Source organism: Amblyomma americanum, chromosome 4, assembly GCF_052857255.1.
Source record: "Amblyomma americanum isolate KBUSLIRL-KWMA chromosome 4, ASM5285725v1, whole genome shotgun sequence".
NCBI classification, from domain to species: domain Eukaryota; kingdom Metazoa; phylum Arthropoda; class Arachnida; order Ixodida; family Ixodidae; genus Amblyomma; species Amblyomma americanum.
This window is the reverse complement of record NC_135500.1, coordinates 41,099,090-41,118,477: the sequence shown is the minus strand read 5'-3', so window position 1 is coordinate 41,118,477 and position 19,388 is coordinate 41,099,090. Positions and strand designations below refer to the sequence as shown.

Here is a 19,388-nt window from a genome sequence, read left to right as displayed (position 1 = left end):
TTCGAGGTGTCACCGCCCGACGGTCAGCAGTGCCCGGTTAGGGCGTTGTCCCGAAACAAGAACTTCCTCCCCCAATGACCCAGATGTGGAGAGGGGGGGGGGACTTGCAGTGATGACATATGGATGATGATGAGTGGACGGGTTACGTGAGGCCTTGCGGTACAGCGCGTCTTGTGCCACCCCCCCCCCCTTTCCCATCTGACAAAGGCAAGAAGGCGCTGTGTGGAGTTGGGTGTGATCTCAATTCCCGCCACTTCATCACTCCCTCAGCAGATTCGAAGGCGCTCACTGGAGACTGCATACACAATCAGCATCATATCCTCAATTCGCCTATCTATTCCACCCGAAAGGCTAGCAATGTTACTGCACTGGATGTAGGGAAACCCCAGAGCAAAGATGGGGAGGGAATGAGGAAGGCGAAAGAAGCCAAGGGTGCCCGCGTTCGGGAAAACAAGAAATGGGAAACGTGCGCGGGTGCATGGGAACATAAAAAGTGAGGTAGGTGGCCTTTGTTCCCAGCCACGCTGAAGGCGCCGAACAGGGGGATAGCCTAACCGCCCCTCTCCGGTCCACTGGGAGAGGGAGAGAAGAGAGGCGAAACCTGCCAGCTGAGAGCCCAGCGAGGTGAGATGTATCCTGTAGGCCAACTTTCACTAGGCAGAAATCTCGCTAATGCGCCAGCGAGTGTCCTGTCATATGTGTAGTGTGTAGTAGTGCTTGTGAGTTGTGCTCGCAGGTTCGGTAATTATGTGGCGATGATGAAAACGTGTTTTGAAAGCCCAAAAACGGCTTCGGTTACGGATCAGTGGTCGGGCGCCTAGTCCGGGACACCGTTGGCGCAGAAAATATGAATTTAGAAACTCACGAGGCAGGCATGTGCCTATTTCGATGAGTACCGTATGCAGTGACTGGGCAACACGCCATCTGATGCTTCCATTGCCGAATTTAGCTGGACTCCATAGTCCAGACGCAAAAAAACGGACCGCCTCGCACGCTTGAATTGTCCGCCTGGAATGTAGCAGGTGACGATCATGCTAAAACAGCCTATCCGCATGCGGAACTTGAACAAGTGCTGCCATCTGTCGCTTGCAGCGAAATGTCACTTCATGCCTCCGAGATTCCCATCTAAGAGCGCTAGCGTGTACCCGCTACGTTAGTCGCGCACGTGCGCTTCGATCGGAGGGAGACGCTCGGATGCCGGTTTACGAAAGGAAGCTTGGCGACGTCCTTGGGACAGCCCCCACCGTCACCGCCGTTCGTGCGGAATGGGCGTGCCTCAGTCACGTGGTGCGCCGCACGACACCGCTTTCTTTGACGGCCGCCGACGGCAGCGGCCTCCAGCGATTCTCCGCGACTCCGTGCTTGTGGGCGCGCGCGTTGAGTCGGTTGTGTCTGGTGTGTTGTGTGTGCTGCGTAAGACATGCCGACGGTGTTGGTGGTGTGATACAATGTGGCCCCGATGAAGAGGAACGAGAGCAGCGTGTCCCGCTTCGGCTCGTTTTTCCGCCGGCGGACGCTGCGGCGGGTTCGGGACAGCACCGACAACGACGTGAGTCGCCGCGCTGCATGCGCGCCCCTCCGTGAAGCCCGGTGCGGCAGCCGCCGCTCGCTCTCGGCGAGTGACTCGATCAAAACGCGGCGGCTGGCGTCCATTCAACGCACGCGTGTCGCGGCTCGTCTTTATTTAGGGAGCCCCCGCCGCCGTCACGCGGCAGAAGAGCCTCGGTTTTATTCGCTGGCGACGTGCCCGGCCGCCCGTCGATGCGCGATCTCTGTTGTGACGGCGCCGTCAGCGGGCGGTCCCCGGCTCGCCGTGCCGGCTAAATCCGTTTCGCTGCACCGCGACTGCGCGGACAGCTATGCTCCGATTGCGAACGAAAATCTGTCTACGATAGCGCGATCGTACAGTATAATAATATACGGAATCAAACGACGACATAAAGCGGCACTGTTCTTCATATGACGTGTTTTTCTCGTGATGCAATCCAGTTCGTTCGCACACACGCTAGCGGCAGCGATTCCGCGAACTGCTACATGCCCTGTGCAGTTTTTTTTTTCTCTTCCTTACATCTGAAAACTTGCGATCGTCGGGGTGTGCGCGTAGATCCTTTGCTCGAACGTGGCGTTTATATCTGCACTTTTCCTTTAGTCCGCTTCCCATTTTTTTCATGCAGTACTTTCGCAGTAAAGTCGGTCGTGAGACGAAACACAGCAAAAACAAACAAAAAAGCTAATGGTTATAAATACAGAGGAGCACCTAAGAACGGTGCGAGAAAAAAAAATGTTATGCAGCGTAATGTGCGTACAAGCGCTCACAGAAGTCTTCACGACCAGTGATGGAGGCGATATGGCTTCGGGAAAATAATTCCAAAGTGAAATGGAATAAGCAAGTGCAAACAAAATGCAATCACGTGTCATACCAAAAATACGCTTCAATCTGGATGTAGCCGTCTGCACATGCGCTGTGAGTTTTCAAGGGGAAGTAAACGGAGAGGCAGTACGTTGGCTGAATCCACATATTTACATTGTCAGTTGCCTTAGTGAAGTCACGAAAACCTCGCCTGTAATAGGTGAAACACAGAAGAAAACAACAACAAAGAAAACCTTTCAAATGTCTTTTGTGGTATTTGGATGTTTGGTGACCAAGTGAAAATATTTTTCATGCAGCAGAAGTAGATAAAAGGGAACCCAAGTGGAATTGTGCCATCGACTAATTTAGTGCGAACAGGCTGCATGACGATATTGTTTATGCACTGTGCGCACTTAAGGAACACACACACCGACCGACAAACGCAGCGCAGTGATGCTGCTTGAAAATAATCAAACTGTGAGAACTATATGGAATGGAGCATAATTATTTACAAAAAATCGTAATGTCATGGCTGTGTCGGATTTTTTCAACACCTTAATTTGATAAAGTGATACAGTGACCTTGATAAATTGACCTTTGAGGACTGCACAGCGGCGCGCAGGATTCTACACCGGGTGTGGCTTCGCTGAAGTGAGAATCATCCTCGTCAGCCTGCCTGACTACGCTCACTGCAGGGCAAAGGCCTCTCCCATGTCTCTCCAATTAACCCTGTACTTTGCCAGCTGCGCGCACCGTATGCCCGCAAACTTCTTAATCTCTGCCGCCCCCTGCTACGCTTGCCTTCTCTTGGAATCCAGTCCGCTACCCTTAAGGACCAGCGGTTATCTTGCCTTCGCATTACATGCCCCGCCAAAGCCGATTTCTTCCTCTTGATTTCGGCTAGGATGTGATTAACCTCCGTTTGTTCCCTCATTCACTCTGCCCGCTTCCGCGGTCTCTTAACGTTACACCCACCTATCATTCTACTTCGCATAGCTCGCTGCGTTGAGAATGAACGACAAGTCAATTACCAGCCCCATGCAGTGACCAAACTTTCTTTTAGGGAATTCATCAAGGTGGAGGGCGTTTTAAACATGGCGGAAATTGCAAACATCGGACTTGAATTTGCCAACTCGGCCTTTCCATGCCGTCTCGTACATCCCGTTCGCTCAGCTGACAGAGCGACTGCCGCTGTGTGTGCTTGGTCGCGGGTTCGAGCCCCGACACAGAAAACATTTTTTTTTACAACAGCGGTGGTTTCAGAAAGTCAGGATACTTCCATGGGAACCATGTGACTGCGTTTAGGTGGATGCTATAGTTATTCTTTTCATAGCACAACGAGCGATGCCTCCGCGAGCAGGAGAGGCCTGCAGGATCTGGAAGTGCGCACCTAAGCAGCCGGCTGACGCAACAAGTTCGGCGAACCGCGGTGGTGCCACTTTTGAGCGTCAGTTCAACGTAAGCTCCGCGTGTTCGGATAGCGACTAGGAGCCCAAAGGTGCTCCGAATTTAAGTGATAGCTCTACTCTTAGCCGCCTTATTTATCGGAAACGTGGGGTTAAGTGACCAGCTATAGCCCAGAGATCTACACCTTTTGCAGTCGCTTTACAGTTTTTTTGCGCAGACACTTACTGAAGATCAATAAATCCCTCATGCATTGCCGATACGAATCCTTGATAAGTATAAAAATCGGCACATGCAATTTAAGGTTTTTCCACTTAAAAGCTCGTCACGCAGGGAAATATTTCACTGGTTCATTTCAGTCGCTCACTGAATACATTGACCTCTGCCAATAAAAAGTAGCTCCGCCTTAAAGGTATGACGCGCCAGAATTAGTGGTTATTTGCTACCTTTTCTTAATTAGTATTTCTTTGTGAATAGACATTCTCATTACCATATACTAGTGGGCATACTAGACCCTGCGATGCAGCGCAAGACACACAGGGTCTCTTGTCTCAATGGCTTAGGGGCAGCGTGTCTGAACCGCAACCCAAGGGTCATGGGTTCTTTAGAGACTAATTACCTCAAGTTTCTTTTCGGCGTAATTAATTTTACTCTGCATCCTTACACGACATAATGACATTTGAGTTATGCTACGACATCGTAGTCACAATTCAGCTCGAGCTTTAATCATTTTCATTCTACAGCTCAACGGGTGACGTCAGAACCCTGTCGACAAATCCTGAATTAATGTGACAACGCGCGCTGCTTTTCCGCCGAACGTCCGCTCTAACGTTGTCGCGTGAATACCGCGCCTTACATACCGTCACCTGGCGTTGCTCTGCTGACCACGGCGTCACCCTGCCGCGAAGGCAGGCCGCATCTTGACGGAGGCGAAATTCACATGCGCACGTGTGCAGGTTCAATAACCCCAGCTTGCAGGATTTAATATGTAGCCCTCGACTACGGCGCCCTTTTCACTCCTTCCTCAGGGCGCGGTTGCGTGCATGTCGGCCGAGATACTGCGCGTTTTCTCTCTTCACCGTGGAGGAAGGAAAGCTAAGGAGAGGCCCTCGCTGCATGGCAGAAAATTTGCGGGAAGTCATGTGTTTTCGCCAGGGCCACTGGAAGTATTTGGCCGATGGCGCAGCCAATAGTAACGTTGGGCACAGCGGCGTCGTCTGCTTCGTTATCTGCTGCGCATGCGCAAACGCATTGAGACGGCTGCCGTCCTCACGTCCGGGTTCAAAAAATGGGACGTAATGGCCTCTCTTCAATTCTTTCCTTCCTCCATGCTCTTCACAAACAACTGCCATTATCGCCTTTCCAAGGCAGCGTGCAGCCCACGCAGCAGCAGCTTTTCTTGACGTCGTACAGCTGCCCTGACCCCGTGGCTGTACTGCGCCGCTGGCAGGTGCAGGCACAGCAGGGATCCCGCATCTCTGCTCTGCGATAGTCCTGAGCGATAGTCCTCGCTGTCTTGTCTGCATCTGCAACTCGAACAGCACTCACCTCCAAGAAGCGAAGCAGAAGATCCTGGTGCTGTTATGTAGAGGCCTATTACGTTTGACTCCTCATCAGAGGTGGGCATGTGACCTCAAAAATCTGGACCTCACCTCAACCTCAAAAAGAATTTGCCGACCTCACTCAACCTCATCATCAGTTGAGGTTGAGGTCTCCTTAGACGCTCTCACCTGACTTTTCCTGAGGCCACTGCTGACCTCACTCAACCTCACCTCAACCACAAATTGTGAGGTTGAGGTCGACTGCTCAGCCTCAGAAAACAAACGAAAAACAAAACAAAAGCGATTAAGAAGTTTTTCAGTTAAAAACAATTCTGAGAATCCTGTGAGAAGGGAAAGCCAAAATGATGATGGTATTATTTTATAAGGTGTGTACAGACACTATTGATGTTCACGCAATAGGAGAAGCTTATAATCTGGGATTAACCCTCAAAGAGTATATGGCCTGCGGGCAAGGCTGTCCCATACGCGGTTACCACCCGTACGTCGGTGAATACTTTGTGTAAATACTTGGCAACCTGCTTCGTGTATACTTGTTCGTATTGGAAGCCTCTCGCTCATTCACGCACGAACCGGCAGTTGGCAAACATAGCCCTTCTACACCATCTACCAGAAATTGGGAGGAGGGGGGAGGTATTCACGATACTCTTTTCAGGCTTGAGAATAGTTACCGAATTTAAAGAAACTGGTCGTCTTCGAACACTGTGAAAACTGTTAAAATCACACGGTTCAAAATAACTCGCCTAGAGTGGGCAACGTGAACCGCTCTCTCTGTCAAGAGTACGATGGCTCTCCGCTCAACCCCCCCCCGCAGCGAATATTTCACCGCAGCGAAATATTTTTTTGACCCCCCCCCTCTCCCCCACCCCGGGGAAAAAATACTCCTGAACAGATTTCTAGGCACCATTTCGTCAACCAGTCTGAGACAAGAGGCTTTAAGTCAATTACTTGTTTTCCTTTAAAACGGAACTAATCGATGGTACGCCAGCATCCTCGACGTTTTTTATCCACGAACACCGCGCGAGCATTCTGCTAAGTCGTTTAAGGTGAACAGTGGGTGTGTGCAAAATCGTTAAAGGGAAGATAACGTGCAGTGCCTGGTCGTCTGCAAGGCATGCCGTCAACCTAACTGATCCCATACGAGAAAAGAAAAAAAAAGAATGATTAGAAACTTACAAACAAAAATCGCACACTAAAACAGAAGCGAACGACAGTGCGCCCCATTAAACGTCATATCGGAAGGTTTGAAACAGCGACTCAGGTGCACAGCGCGAGCATGTAATCAGTTCCATTCACACATCTTCATTAAAAAAAAGGAAAAGGAATCAGCTACCACATCACCATACATTCATTATAGTTTTGCATGTTTTCGCCGCTGTAACACCGCTATGTTGGCGCGTTCGCCTCGTGTTGCGGTGTTTCGGCATAAGCGAATTTCTGAGAGAGAGAGAGAGATAGAGTAAAAAAACTTATATTGTAATTCGGGAAGGTTGCTCGAGCAACTTGGGTGGCACCCCTAGTCCAAAGCGCCACTGGCTTTCTCGCTGACTGACGGACTTGCTGAGCCAACTTTAGTTGCTGATCCAGGGCCTCGCTGGTCAGGGCCACCTCCCATTGCTCATATGTCCGAGAAGGAACAAGGAACCGGAGACCAAAAGAGAGGTTATTCGGAAGGATAAAAAGTGAAATTATATTTGCATCTGCTTGCATTACGGAACGGGAACATACAGAATTAGTGTGAGATACGAATGGGGGAAATATCAAAAGCTTGGACGGTGTTGTACAGGTTTTTCTGGCTTCGTGCTTTTTTAATCAAATCAGCATGTGTCCTTGTTAGAAACTACTTGAATCACATTCTCTCTCCTGTGCCGGCTGCTCCAGTTTCTGTGATGTCATCGTGTAATGTACTGCAGGATCCCTTTACTCGACTGCAGGGCAAGAGCCGTGACGACAGCGCCGGCGACGAGCATGAACACGAAGCAGCCTTGCTTGGGGCCATCCGCGCTGCGACGAATTTATTGCGCGCTTGTTGGACTGAACTTATTTGTTTGCGGCATCAAACAAAGCTGCCGCTGGTCAACGTGAGTTACGTGCTTTGAGCGCTCCCGGGAGCTTGAGACGACCGGCAGGCAGCCGGGTGCTACGCCAGCGGGGAAAGGGGGAGAGAGAGTGGCGTGCTGTGACATCAGCACTCCTTCCAGGAAGACCAGAGGGGTGCGTCTTGCTGTAGGCTCGGACTGAACTGGCATTACGGCGCTGCACCGGAAGCTAAAAGGGAACTGTGGCATCCGGTTGTCCCAACAGGTCATACCGAACACCAAGCGTCATTGCATGAACACAGCGTTGATGCGCTGCAACTCCGCTTCGGAAGCGGCACTCGTCGGAGTAAGACGTGGCAACTGCAAAAAGTCTCGACCTCAAAATTTCGACCTCACTGAATGACGACCTCACTCAACCTCGAACTCACGTGTGAGGTTGAAGTCGACCTCTTTAGGTCGCCCGCCTCTGCTCCTCATACCCGCTGCTGAAATTCGCTGCTACGCATCGACACCATCGGCCCGAAACTAGCTGCTATTGATCAGATTAACGCATAGAAATTGCGATTTCGCATTTTCATTAAGTGCCCACGAATCGCTATGGGTCGCACTCAGGAGGGAGAGAATAAAAACTAGGTGTTTGATTTGAGTAGCTGGCACCCCTTTCAGAAGACGTTGGTGCGCTCATATTATATACTTGTTTCACGTACGGTGTAAATGATTCATAAATTATAATGTATGCACAAAAGAAAGACAATTCTTCTGTACTGTTTCAACATTTATATGTCACGTTAATCGATTTTTATGTTTTCGGCAGATGTGTTTTTATTACTGGTCAATGGACGCTATAAATTGGTTGAGACACAGAAATTGTGTCTGCGCTGTTTTCATTCTTTAACGTATAAAGAAATAACGGTTTCTTTTGCCTGAATGTTTTTAATGAAACGTTTCACCTTGCGATGTTAAAAAAGTTTTTCCGCTGTGCTAAGGTATTTAAAGCACCTAATTATAGTGCAAAAGCACGACTTCACGAGATCAAACTGGCTCACCGGTTTGTGCGAAGCTTGACCTGGAGGGTGACCTCGGACAAACTAAATGAAATAAATAAATATTGGCGCGACTGGGATCTGAGCCCGCGGCAGCGCAAAGTGATCAGCTTCGTTCCACAGTGCACGAGAGCACTAGGCTATCGCCGTCGTCATCATCATCATCATTATCATCATCAGCCTTACTAGGCCCACTGCAGGGCCTCTCCCATGTCTCTCCAATTAACCCTGTCCTTTGCCAGCTGCGCCCACCCTATATGCCTGCGAGCTTCTTAATCTCATCCGGCCACCTAACCTTCTGCCGCCCCCTGTTACGCTTACTTTCTCTTGGAATCCACTCCGTTACCCTTAACGACCAGCGGTTATCTTCCCTTCGCATTACATGCCCTGCCCAAGCCCATTTCTTCCTCTTTATTTCGACCAGCATGTCATCAACCCGCGTTTGTTACCTCGCCCACTCTGCCTGCTTCCGATCTCTTAACGTTACACCTATCATTTTTCTTTCCATGGCTCGCATTGTCCTTAACTTAAGCTGAACCCTTTTCCTTAGCCTCGACATCTCTGCCCCGTAGGTGAGTACCGGTAAGATACAGACAGCTGTTGTACACTTTTCTCTTGAGGGATACTGGTAAACTGCTATTCAGGATCTGAGAGAACCTGTCATATGCGCTCCACCCCATCCTTATCCTTCTAGTTATTTCCCTCTCATGGTCCGTATCAGCGATCACTACCTGCCCTAAGTAGACGCATTCATTTACCACTTCCAGCACCTCGCTTCCAATTATGAACGCCTGTTCGCTTGCTAGGCTGTTGAACATTACTTTGGTTTTCGGCGTGTTAATTTTTAGACCCGCTGTTCTGCTCTGCTTGTCTAAGTCATTGATCATGCTTTGCACTTAGCTATAGCGAACACTTAAGTAGGCTATCGCCGCAGCCCATCTCGCCTCGTGTTAAACTGCAACACACTCTCGCGCTGTGCATTGCACATCGCCTGCTTCATCAACCAATACTGCTATCCAACTAACATTCGTCCTTTGAGCTATGGGGCGGTCGTGACATAGAGACATGCGCTGCATTCGTTGCCGTGGACAAAGTTGTGGGAGAAACAGGGCACTAGAGCAATACGCTTTGGCGTAGACAACATTGCGGCACAAACGCGGCACTGGAGCATAGGCCGCCGGCGTACATTGGGGAAATTGGCGTTGACGATGAAAAAGTAGAAGACGCGCATAACTGGCTGCACCTTGGTGGATTCCCCTAAAACATTAGATCTACTTGCTTGTGTGACTACGCGGAAATATGTATATATATTTTTTCCGCAGATCTGCCTCCCCTGAACTTTTGCTGCCGGCTGCAATTGTATTCAGACGAGGGTTGCAGCCATTTTTTTCGGGATCAGCCTTCTCCCGTAGAGAAGCTCAAGTATTAGACATCCTCAGTGCTGCAGTGTTAAAGTAGTGATAATTCATTCATTGCTGCCTGCAACCCAGTCACAGTATAGATGCAAAGTGCTTAAGCGAGCTCACGAAATCGGTTTCGAGAAGCCGTGGTTATAGAAGTAAGAGCGCGCTGACTAGTATTGCATTCCAGTGGCAGATTGGGATCAAGTTTTTCTGCTCTGTTTGGAGCAGTCGTATTCTAATGGCAAAACGGGAGCCCGAGTTGTCTGTCCCAATGACAGATCGGAATCAGGCTTCGGTCCCGGATCGGTCCGCTACAGCAGCGATTGTTTCCGCCGAAACCGGCAGATTTGATCGGAACCCCGCGTGTCGTTTTCCTTTCCCCCGTGTCTGCTTCCTGTCACGACCGGCTGCGACTGCTTCCTTCCTGTCGCTGCCAAGCCGCTACGCGGTGATCGTTTTTAATGCGACAGCGTTAAGCTGCCCCGTTGCCCAGAAAATCTGGCGTCAGCGTTGTGAGAGAAAAATCACGAGCATGACTCTGGCAGGTGGCGCCGAGAGAGCAACCTACGAAGCAGGTGGGCCATGTAGGTCAGTTAATTTGCGGCGTCATCACAACATGCCCACCGGATAGTGAGAAATGTGCCCACCGTGACAGGTGGCCGATAAATTGATTGGAGAAGAGCGACCTAGGCCGCACAAGGCCCACCTCTCGGAGCACGTGTCATCGCAGTGCAGTGGCGCATCGCTTGACAGCTGCACCGCTGCGCCAGGAGGGGAATGAGGACTCCCAGGGATCTGTGGAAGTGAAGTAGAGAATGACCTTCTGCATATCAGGGAATTAACACATTACGTTCTCGCGTAGTACCTTTAATGCTGAGCTTAAGTGTCCCCGCCATATTTTGACCATTTTTTGGATTGTTAGCCACGTGCAGTGCCATCTCAGCCGAAGCGCGCAATGATAACGCTCCCAATTGTAATTATTTTTCGCTTGGCTCGCGTGCGCATAAATGAAAATTACTGCACTGAAGAATAAACTGTTTTAACAGTAAGTCAATTCTTTGCGACCGCTTTTTAGATAAAAATCGTTAACCTGTTCGAACCTCCGGCTCTTTCTGACGTCATCCGAAGCGTACTCGCTAAGGATAGCAGCCCTGTAAATACGGAAGGAGTCTGAAAATTTGGCGCGTTCTATCGCTAAAATTTTGGGGTGCGGGCATCGTCAGACAAAGCGTATGGATCGCGCGCCTTTCGTTTGCCACGAAAGTGAGAGACAGAGTGGCGGCAAGGACGAATCGGCGGCGAAGCGACAGGCCCCGCTTCGACGGGCGCCGCCATGTTGCCCGAACGTGGAGGTTTTCTTGCACAAAGTGTCCCCGCGGGAGCGCACGCATTCCATTCGCGGGATGGGAGGGAGCGATCTCCGCCGGAGGTGCACGCTCCGTGATCCGTGGTTCACTCGCGATTTGCCATCGGAATTCAACGTGGCAGTAATGGGTAGTGAAGAGGGTACATCACAAACTCTTACTTGCCCACCTGTAGCCGTTCTTACTCGGCGACTTGAAGGAAGCGAGACGTGGAGGAGGCGATCCTTCGTTATGTCGCTCACCGCGTGGTCCTTTGAGTGAGCGCATTTGCGCTGCTGCAATGTGCAGGAGAACAACCAGTTCCCAAAGGGGAGCGAACTTTATTGTTACTTCACTGACGCTGAAAATATCGCATGGGAATTATCCGTTCAGAGGAAAAGTATTCAGAACCAAGGAAAGTGTGTGGTGTCGGCTCCTAGGCTTATGAAGCGATCATTGATTTTTTGTGCGGATAATGCGTTTTTTTTATATTGGAGGCATACCTGTAGTATCATACTCGAATGAAAGGGAACAAGATACCTGAAAGGCAAACTTCAAAACTGGAAGTTATTACAGTAGGGACGCCGAATACTAGGGCAATTGGTTTGCGCATGGAAGGCGTAAAGGCCGCTCTCTGGAAGTGTTAATACGCCACACCTGTAGTTCCTCTGCGGCCTCTAGTATTTTTTTATTGTGCTCACGTTTCAGTTATTTTGTTCGCGTTTCATTTGGCGCTGCGGGTACACAGCAGGGCCACGAGCGCGTGCCGCAGCGGCCGCGCGCGGTGTGTCTCAAGCTATCGTTGCCTTGCCTTGGCGCGCAGAGGCTCTTGTCGGCAGTGCGCTGTATCGATGTGGGACAACGGAGGCGGCAGCGGAGTGCGCCGGTGTCCTCCCTGGCGCAACGAGCGGCAATGACGTCCACTGACCAGCCTTGAAGCGCACGCCTCGGAAGTATCGCTTTAATCAACGTCCAGCAAGGCGTAAAGGCGGGGGTGGAGGCGGCCTCGGTCCGTAATCACGAGGTGCACACTACTTAACCGGACAGAAGAGTACGCTTTGTAAAAAAAAAGTTTTCAAACGCTAGACGAGGCATATTAAGCAGAAAAAAAACGAAGACTGAGGAAATCCGCAAGCGCCAAGGGTAAGAAGGAAGCTGACAAAGACGCCGATCAGTGTTCTGTAGAAGCGTCTTCTCAGAATCAGCGTCACACGTTTCGTGAGGCGTTGCGACAGACAAGCGATATGCACCAGTGCGGATGCTTTGCTGCTTAGAGCAGATGTCAGCTGGAAGCCTTCAAGGTTCGAAGGCTCTCGTTCGTGCCGCTGTCGACACTCATTAGGCGGGCGACTCTTGGAGGTCGAATATGAGAGCCTGAATGGAGAAAAGCCCTGCGTTTTGGTCATCTTCGCTTACTGACCATATGATGCTGCATCAACGTACGATGAACTTTCTTGAGGCCATCCTTTGCGTTGTATATAGAATACAATACAATACAATACTTCTTCAGCACAATCAAAAACACAAAACACGTAACAGGCCTGCCAAAGCCTCAGAGGGCTTGACTGGCAGTGCCTGGCAGTCAGAAAACAAGAAAATGCAGAAATTTGTTACTGAGAATTGCAGTATGAAAGAGAAAAGTATAAAGATGACTGAAAAATAAAATAAAAATTAAGTGCCTCTTAACAGTCTTTTTATATCTTGTGTAGTGTTCGCTTTCAAAACAGGCGCTGGTAATTTGTTAAATATTGCGGGCACATATTGTCGCGTTCGTTTTCCATATTTTGTTGAAGTCTTGGGGATTACGAAAGGATCCTTTGGTCTTAGGCAACGGGTTGGTGTGTATATTGTTTTAAAATCATTGTTCCAAAAGTGGTTAATTGTAACAGTTTCGACCATAAGAGATGTAAAGGAGGGCATATTCAAAAGCTTAAACACATCTGTGTCTTTCTTAGGGCATAAATCATATACCATTGACAACAGCAAAGAACGTAAAATTGAATTAACTCTTGAGCTCCATCTAAGGGCGCAGTGACCATACACAGTCAAACCATAACGCATAATACTGTAAACTAAGGCATGGACAATTGTTTTTCGCACAGAAATTGGCGTGAGGCATCGGATATTGTACAACATACAAGAAACCGCGCGCATTTTTTTACAGAGGTGGGACAAATGACAATTCCATAAAAGATCACTGTCAAAAAACAACCCAAGATATTTAATAGAAGATGCATATTGAACAGGTTGACAAGAGCATATATTACAGTCAGATGTGTGTAAGATTAATTGTTTCATTGGTAGAATTTTTTTCATTGGACTATGGAAGCACACAAGTCGCGTTTTAGTAGGGTTAATGCTGATTAGATTAGTCGCAAACCAGTCCATGGCTCTGGTTACATTATTCTGTAATGAGCTAAGTGCATCATAGTAATTAGTTGAACAAGATACAAGTACCGTGTCATCGGCGTATTGATACACATGTTCATCTACTACATTGGACAGATCGTTCGCATAAATGTTAAAGAGCAGGGGGCTTAATATAGAGCCCTGGGGGACTCCAGAAAAGATACAAGCAAAATCACTGAAACTGTTCCCCACTTTTACACACTGTCGTCTATCATGCAGAAAGTTAGATAATATGTTCAAAAACGATCCACGAGGCCCGAGCAGAGACAGTTTTTGTAGTAGAATGTCGTGACAGACAGTGTCAAACGCTTTAGAGGCGTCCAAAAAGAGAGCACATGCTACCCGATTGCGATCTAAGATTGAATTTAGCAGATCAGAGAAAGCTTCTAACAGTGTTTGGGTACCTCTCCCCTGCATAAATCCGTACTGATTTGACAATAATACATTATGTTTATCTAGAAATTGTGTTATAGTATGAGCCATGTGTTTTTCTAGTATTTGCGCTATACAGGGGATTAAGAGATAGGCCTGTAATTTTCTATATTGTTGCGCGCACCTTTCTTATGAAGTGGAACTACAATAGCGGTTTTGATTTCAATTGGGATCGCGCCAATACCCAGAATATGGTTCACAACAGAGAGTGCACATGCTTAATAGCGTCGAAGTTTCTTTGCAGCTCATTGACTGATATCTTGCCAAAGCCAGGTGATTTGTTCTTAAGGTTAAACATAATAGACACGAGTTCGTCAAGCGAGAGCAAAGGAATTATATGCTGAATCTAGCACACTGTTAGTTAAAGTACACTCAGACGGTCGCAGCGGTATTGATCCAGAAATGCTAGAAAAAAAACTGATTAAATAGGTTTGCCACAGTGATATCATCTGCAGAAAAATACCATGAAAGGCTTTGTTTAGGAGCGGAAACATTGTCCCCTTTAAGACTGTTGATAAGAGACCAAGTTTTCTTAATGTCATACACCTTCGAGCAGATGATCGCAGACAAACAGAATATATCTGTATAGATTTGAAAGGTTATTGCAGAGTTTGGTAATATGAAAGTTTTCCATATAATTAAATAAAATGCGATCAACTTGCATATCTCGCGTCAAAACACTAGGTTGTTGCGTCCACGCGCTGTACGTGTTTTCCTCTTAAGTGAATACGCTTTATGACGCTGCAACAAGCTAACAAATTGAAGCGTGTGATCAAATTCACAAAGAGCTCTCACTTATGCTTGTTTCACAATGCAAGAATGTGTACAGAATCGCTTTTTTATTTCTGTCATAGCCTCGTTTCGCAATTAACGGCTATGAATTTTTCCAGAAAAAAAAAACAAGTGGCGGCGGAATATTCCCAGGCCGGTGGGCTATAAGCTTTTTTTGTGGGGAGGGAAGCTTACCTTTTGTGTATCGATAAGCAGTTGCGAGGAAGTACCTGCTTCTCTTCCCTCGCAACTGCTTATCCATGCACAGGTTTAGCGTAGTCAAACCGAGTAGACGTGCGAAAGCAGGTGTACTCTTACGCTCCACCATAGCCGCCGTGCGGTGGTGGTTACGGCGCTCGGCTGCTGGCCCGAAAGACGCGCGTTCGATACCAGCCACGGCGGGCGAATTTCGATGGAGGCGAAATTCTAGAGGCCCGTGTGCTGTGCGATGTCAGTGCACGTTACAGAAGCCCAGGTGGTCAAAATTTCTGGAGCCCTTCACTCCGGCGTCTCTCATAGCCTGAGTCACTTTGGGACGTTAAACACCCATAAATCAATCTTACGCTCCGCCACAAGGGCACGGCGTGACATAGTTAGTGGGTTAATGCCCACATATGCAGAAGCGGTCATTATTTACTTAACATTCGTAGATGGCGGCGAGTGTTCATACCCATGCATAGCAGCGCAGTGGCACGGCGGTTAAGAGATGCGCCACTGCACTGGCAGGTGGCTGTTTTGTAGCGATAGCTACATCACGGTAGCACTTTGAGCCTTCAGCGCGGTGCTGCCACGCATGGCTGCGCCGCCACGCTGTTGCTTGTTGGTCACGTGGTGCGGAGCAGCTGCGGGCTGCGAGGCGCCGTGGTTCGTCACGTGGTTGGTCACGTGAATAGCCACGTGGTGCAGAGCAGCTGCTGCGGCTCTCGGTTTTCTAAATCCTGTGGAAGCCCACCCATTAATTATTTTCTAGCTAACTGCAATTCAGATAATGTAATGGCAAGCCTTGAATACTTTAATTTAGTTAAGCTAACTCTGCACGAATAGGATGACAAGAGTCAAAGAAACGATTACAACATCACGCGTGCGCTGGCATAGTGTTCGTTTCCTTGCCTCTTCTCCGTGTTTTCCACCCGCCAGTCTTACGTTTCCTGGAGACGAACCAACTAGCTCTCAAGAACGTTCCACTTTACCTTTAATTGTTTTCGGCTTTTCTTTTGGAGGCTCTGTGGGCAGCAAATTACCAGAGGTTGGCTGATGATGACCGTGATGTGGAAAGCAATGTCTTCTATGGCCGCCGGGGAAATCAAGCAGATCACGCATGCTCTACTTGCATGATTTCTCTTAGCATTAATATCTTCTGCATCGCAATAGCAAGTGACCAAAGCCAGCAGGCTGTTGACCACAGTCATGCCGATTTCAACAAAGTTATTGTTAAACGCAGTCGACACATTCATTTTTGAGTAATTTCTGTTGAATTTGTGTTGAATCGTGGCAGTCGTGTGTAAGCCTAACTAAATGAAATCAGGACCAACTTTGACATGCGTCGTGTAAACAAAACCTTATCACATTATCCATATTAAGAAAGCATTAAGCACCTGTTAAGACTCTAGTAAATCGCTGAAAACTATTTCCTTGCACAGAAAAAAGTACCAGTGGTGCAATATGCTCCTTCAGGCATACATTCTTCGGAGGATTCGAATGTGCGCTCATACAAAGGGCGCTTAATTAGTGCTTTATTTCTGTTGTTTATGAACGAATCAAGATCTTGAACAAACAGAACGTAGCATGTGAAATTTATTACTTTTATTATACATAAAATAGTTAAATAGTAACTGTAATTACTGATATAACTTTACTGATCGGCAGGCCACTACTTCCGCAGATCTGCGGACACCCGTTTGTAGGACTATATAAGGGTGAAGCTCAGATGGCGCTTTACATGAAAAAGTTGTGAACTCTTCGTCAGTTCGTGTTATAGCCTCGTGTGCAATACTGTCCCATGCTCCATATCTGATGGTTGTATGGGCGAGAGTGTATGTACTTATGTATACATACACGTGAGTTTGTGCGTATGTGTGGAGCGCTATATGACTGGCGCTGTCAGCATCACGTGAACGTGAAATTGCAGCAATAAATGTGAATGCACCGCCGAAAATTGCATCGGTAGTTCGTCATCTGGTGCAATACGAATATATTCCCTGATTTTTTTTTACCACAGCCGAGATTGAGAATTTGTTGAATCACCCCAGTAATTTTAACATGAAAGGAATGCAGAATTTGTGTTGAGAATGCTTAACTCTGGCACGGTGGCCACTTTTCTGTTGACATTATACGCTGCCTCAACAATCTACCAACGCTGGCCCTTCCTGGTCTCAACATGAATTCAAGACAGCGTGTTGAGCCCGCTCAGAAAAACTTCAACATGACTTCAACGAGCATTTCTGTAAAGGATAGGAAAGTTCTAGTAAGAGGTCAATTTCATACGCACAGAATCACCGCACTAACTTTAGAAACGGTGTCGACGAGGAAATGTAAATTGCCATTTTAACTGAAGAGGAAGCAAGAACAGGTTGAAAAAAAAAATGCAGACATGCAAAGATAGAGATCAAGTGACCGTACATTCAGCTGAACGACTGCGGAGGCACCAAGCGACGTAAGCTTGCCACTCTGCGCAGTTTACCTCATGTCCTCAAGTGTGCCAGAAGCATGGAGCAAAGGGTGGAAAAAATCTGACGCTAATCCAGGAAGGGGACCGATACGAACGATTACAAATTACAGACCGATTAGGCGCTTGAAGAAGAGGGCTCTGTTGGCCATATTGGTAGATTCTTGAATGCTCGATATGGTTGAACAAATGAACTCCCTTCAGAAGAAAGAACATGACCGCCTTACTGAACATTGTAAAAAAAATCACTCTGCGGTTCCCCGCCCTCGCTTTGATCGCACAAAGGCGTTGCACAACCACCCGGAAGTACTGACGCATGCGATTCGAGAGATGTAGTTGAAAAGCGCGGCTGTTTGGGCTTGTTGGTGCATGATCATAGCAAGAGAATATTCTAATATAATATATTCTAGTCTAAAACGTGCAAACCAATTTTTGGAAAAAAAAAAACTGCTGTGCTAACAAAAAGTAGCGACATGACCACGCGATTAATAATTCAAGCTGAAATGATAATTGCTTCGGGAGAGACATGCGTAAGCACTCGATCCCTATATATTTTTATGTGATAAAGAACTCTCATTCCTGAGGCAACGTTACTGTTAGCACCAGTGATGACGTGTCTTTGGTGTATAAATATGTCGCGTGTGTGAAATAAAGTTTGTTGGAATTTAGCGCTCGCGTTGTTCGTTTCTTCTTGCGTGCTGTCCTACTGTGCGCTATATTCTCTTGCTATGACGATGATGCTAGAGGTTTGTCGTGTGGCTAACAAAACTGCCGCGTACGTCAGCCCAGCCTCACTGACGGATCACCAAGAAAGAGAGAAATCTGTTGAAATCGATGTTCTACTGTTGTTAATATGGTGGACGCTGTTTTTGCTTTACAGCGATGGCTGTTTTGTGTCGCGTTCACCGGAAGCGCATGGTTAACCCACGTCCGGGTAATGCGCTGCGTGTAGGAGGACACTGCGTACTTGCGCGGTGGCCGGGAAGTTTTTGTGAATGCGTTAAATCGAGGAGGGTCCGTGCAAACGGAAGTGGCGAGCGCCGTCACGCGCGGAGGCGTGGCCACTTCGGCGGGCATAACGAACTCCAGTGTTAGGGCCTTTGCCCTGCGCTGGACGTAGTCAGGCTACTGCTGATGACGATGGCGATAACGAACTTTCGTGTGTTACGTCGAATATAAGGAACCTACCCGAGTATGCCACCTCGGATGTGACCAACTTTCGTGGGTTGACCTTCGATGTAACGAACAGTGTGCTGACTTCGGGTATAATGAAGCTAAGTGTACCACCTCGGACATAACCAACTCCATATGCCAACGCCGGTAAAGCCAACTTTTGGGTGTTAACCAAACCAAACGATCCACCGAGGATCACCTAAGAGTTTTTCTATAAAAGCTTCCGCCCGCTAGCGTAGGTGTAAGAGACTGTGAAGGACATGACAGCCTTAGTGAACATTATAAAAAAAAAAACACTCTGCGGTTCCCAGCCCTCGCGAGCGCTCTCACGCTTTTTAAGCGACACAGACCTTTCCTCGCGTTTGTGACATTAGAAAGTGTGCCTTTTTTAAATTTTTATGTATTTTTTCATCTGCCTCCTCCCATAATCATCACCCCCCATCGTGACCCTCTTTTTTCTCCTCTTCCCGTTCCCCAGTGTACAGTAGCAGGCCAGATATTTATTTTTCAGGCCAACCTCTCTGCCTTTCCCGTCAATAAACTCCCCGCTCTCTCTCTCTCTCTCCTGCGCAAGCGTTGCGTTGTGTGTGTTCAGGAAAAGCCGCCAACCTTCTCTGAAAGCAGTGAGCAGATTCAAGCGCATCAGCCACACTGGGATTTCGCAATAGAAGCAAATTGGATTTGCGAATTATGACGAGAAAACCACCACGCGGGATGAGAAATATGCGACATTAGAATGTGAACCGTTTGAAAGCTTACCACACGCAGTAGGTAGTTCATTTGCCTAGTACATTTCG

The 19,388-nt window shown here is 48.1% G+C and overlaps 1 protein-coding gene across 1 annotated transcript in view; it reads left to right on the top strand.

Annotated features, from left to right (window-relative positions):
• Positions 1-1,318: 1,318 nt before the first annotated feature.
• LOC144127891 (transient receptor potential cation channel subfamily M member-like 2) overlaps positions 1,319-19,388 on the top strand; it is a 223,971-nt gene continuing 205,901 nt past the window's right edge. The window contains exon 1 of the mRNA XM_077660865.1: positions 1,319-1,549. Within this exon, the coding sequence (XP_077516991.1) occupies positions 1,460-1,549 (90 nt within the window). The 5' untranslated portion in view covers positions 1,319-1,459. The remainder of the gene's footprint in view (positions 1,550-19,388) is intronic.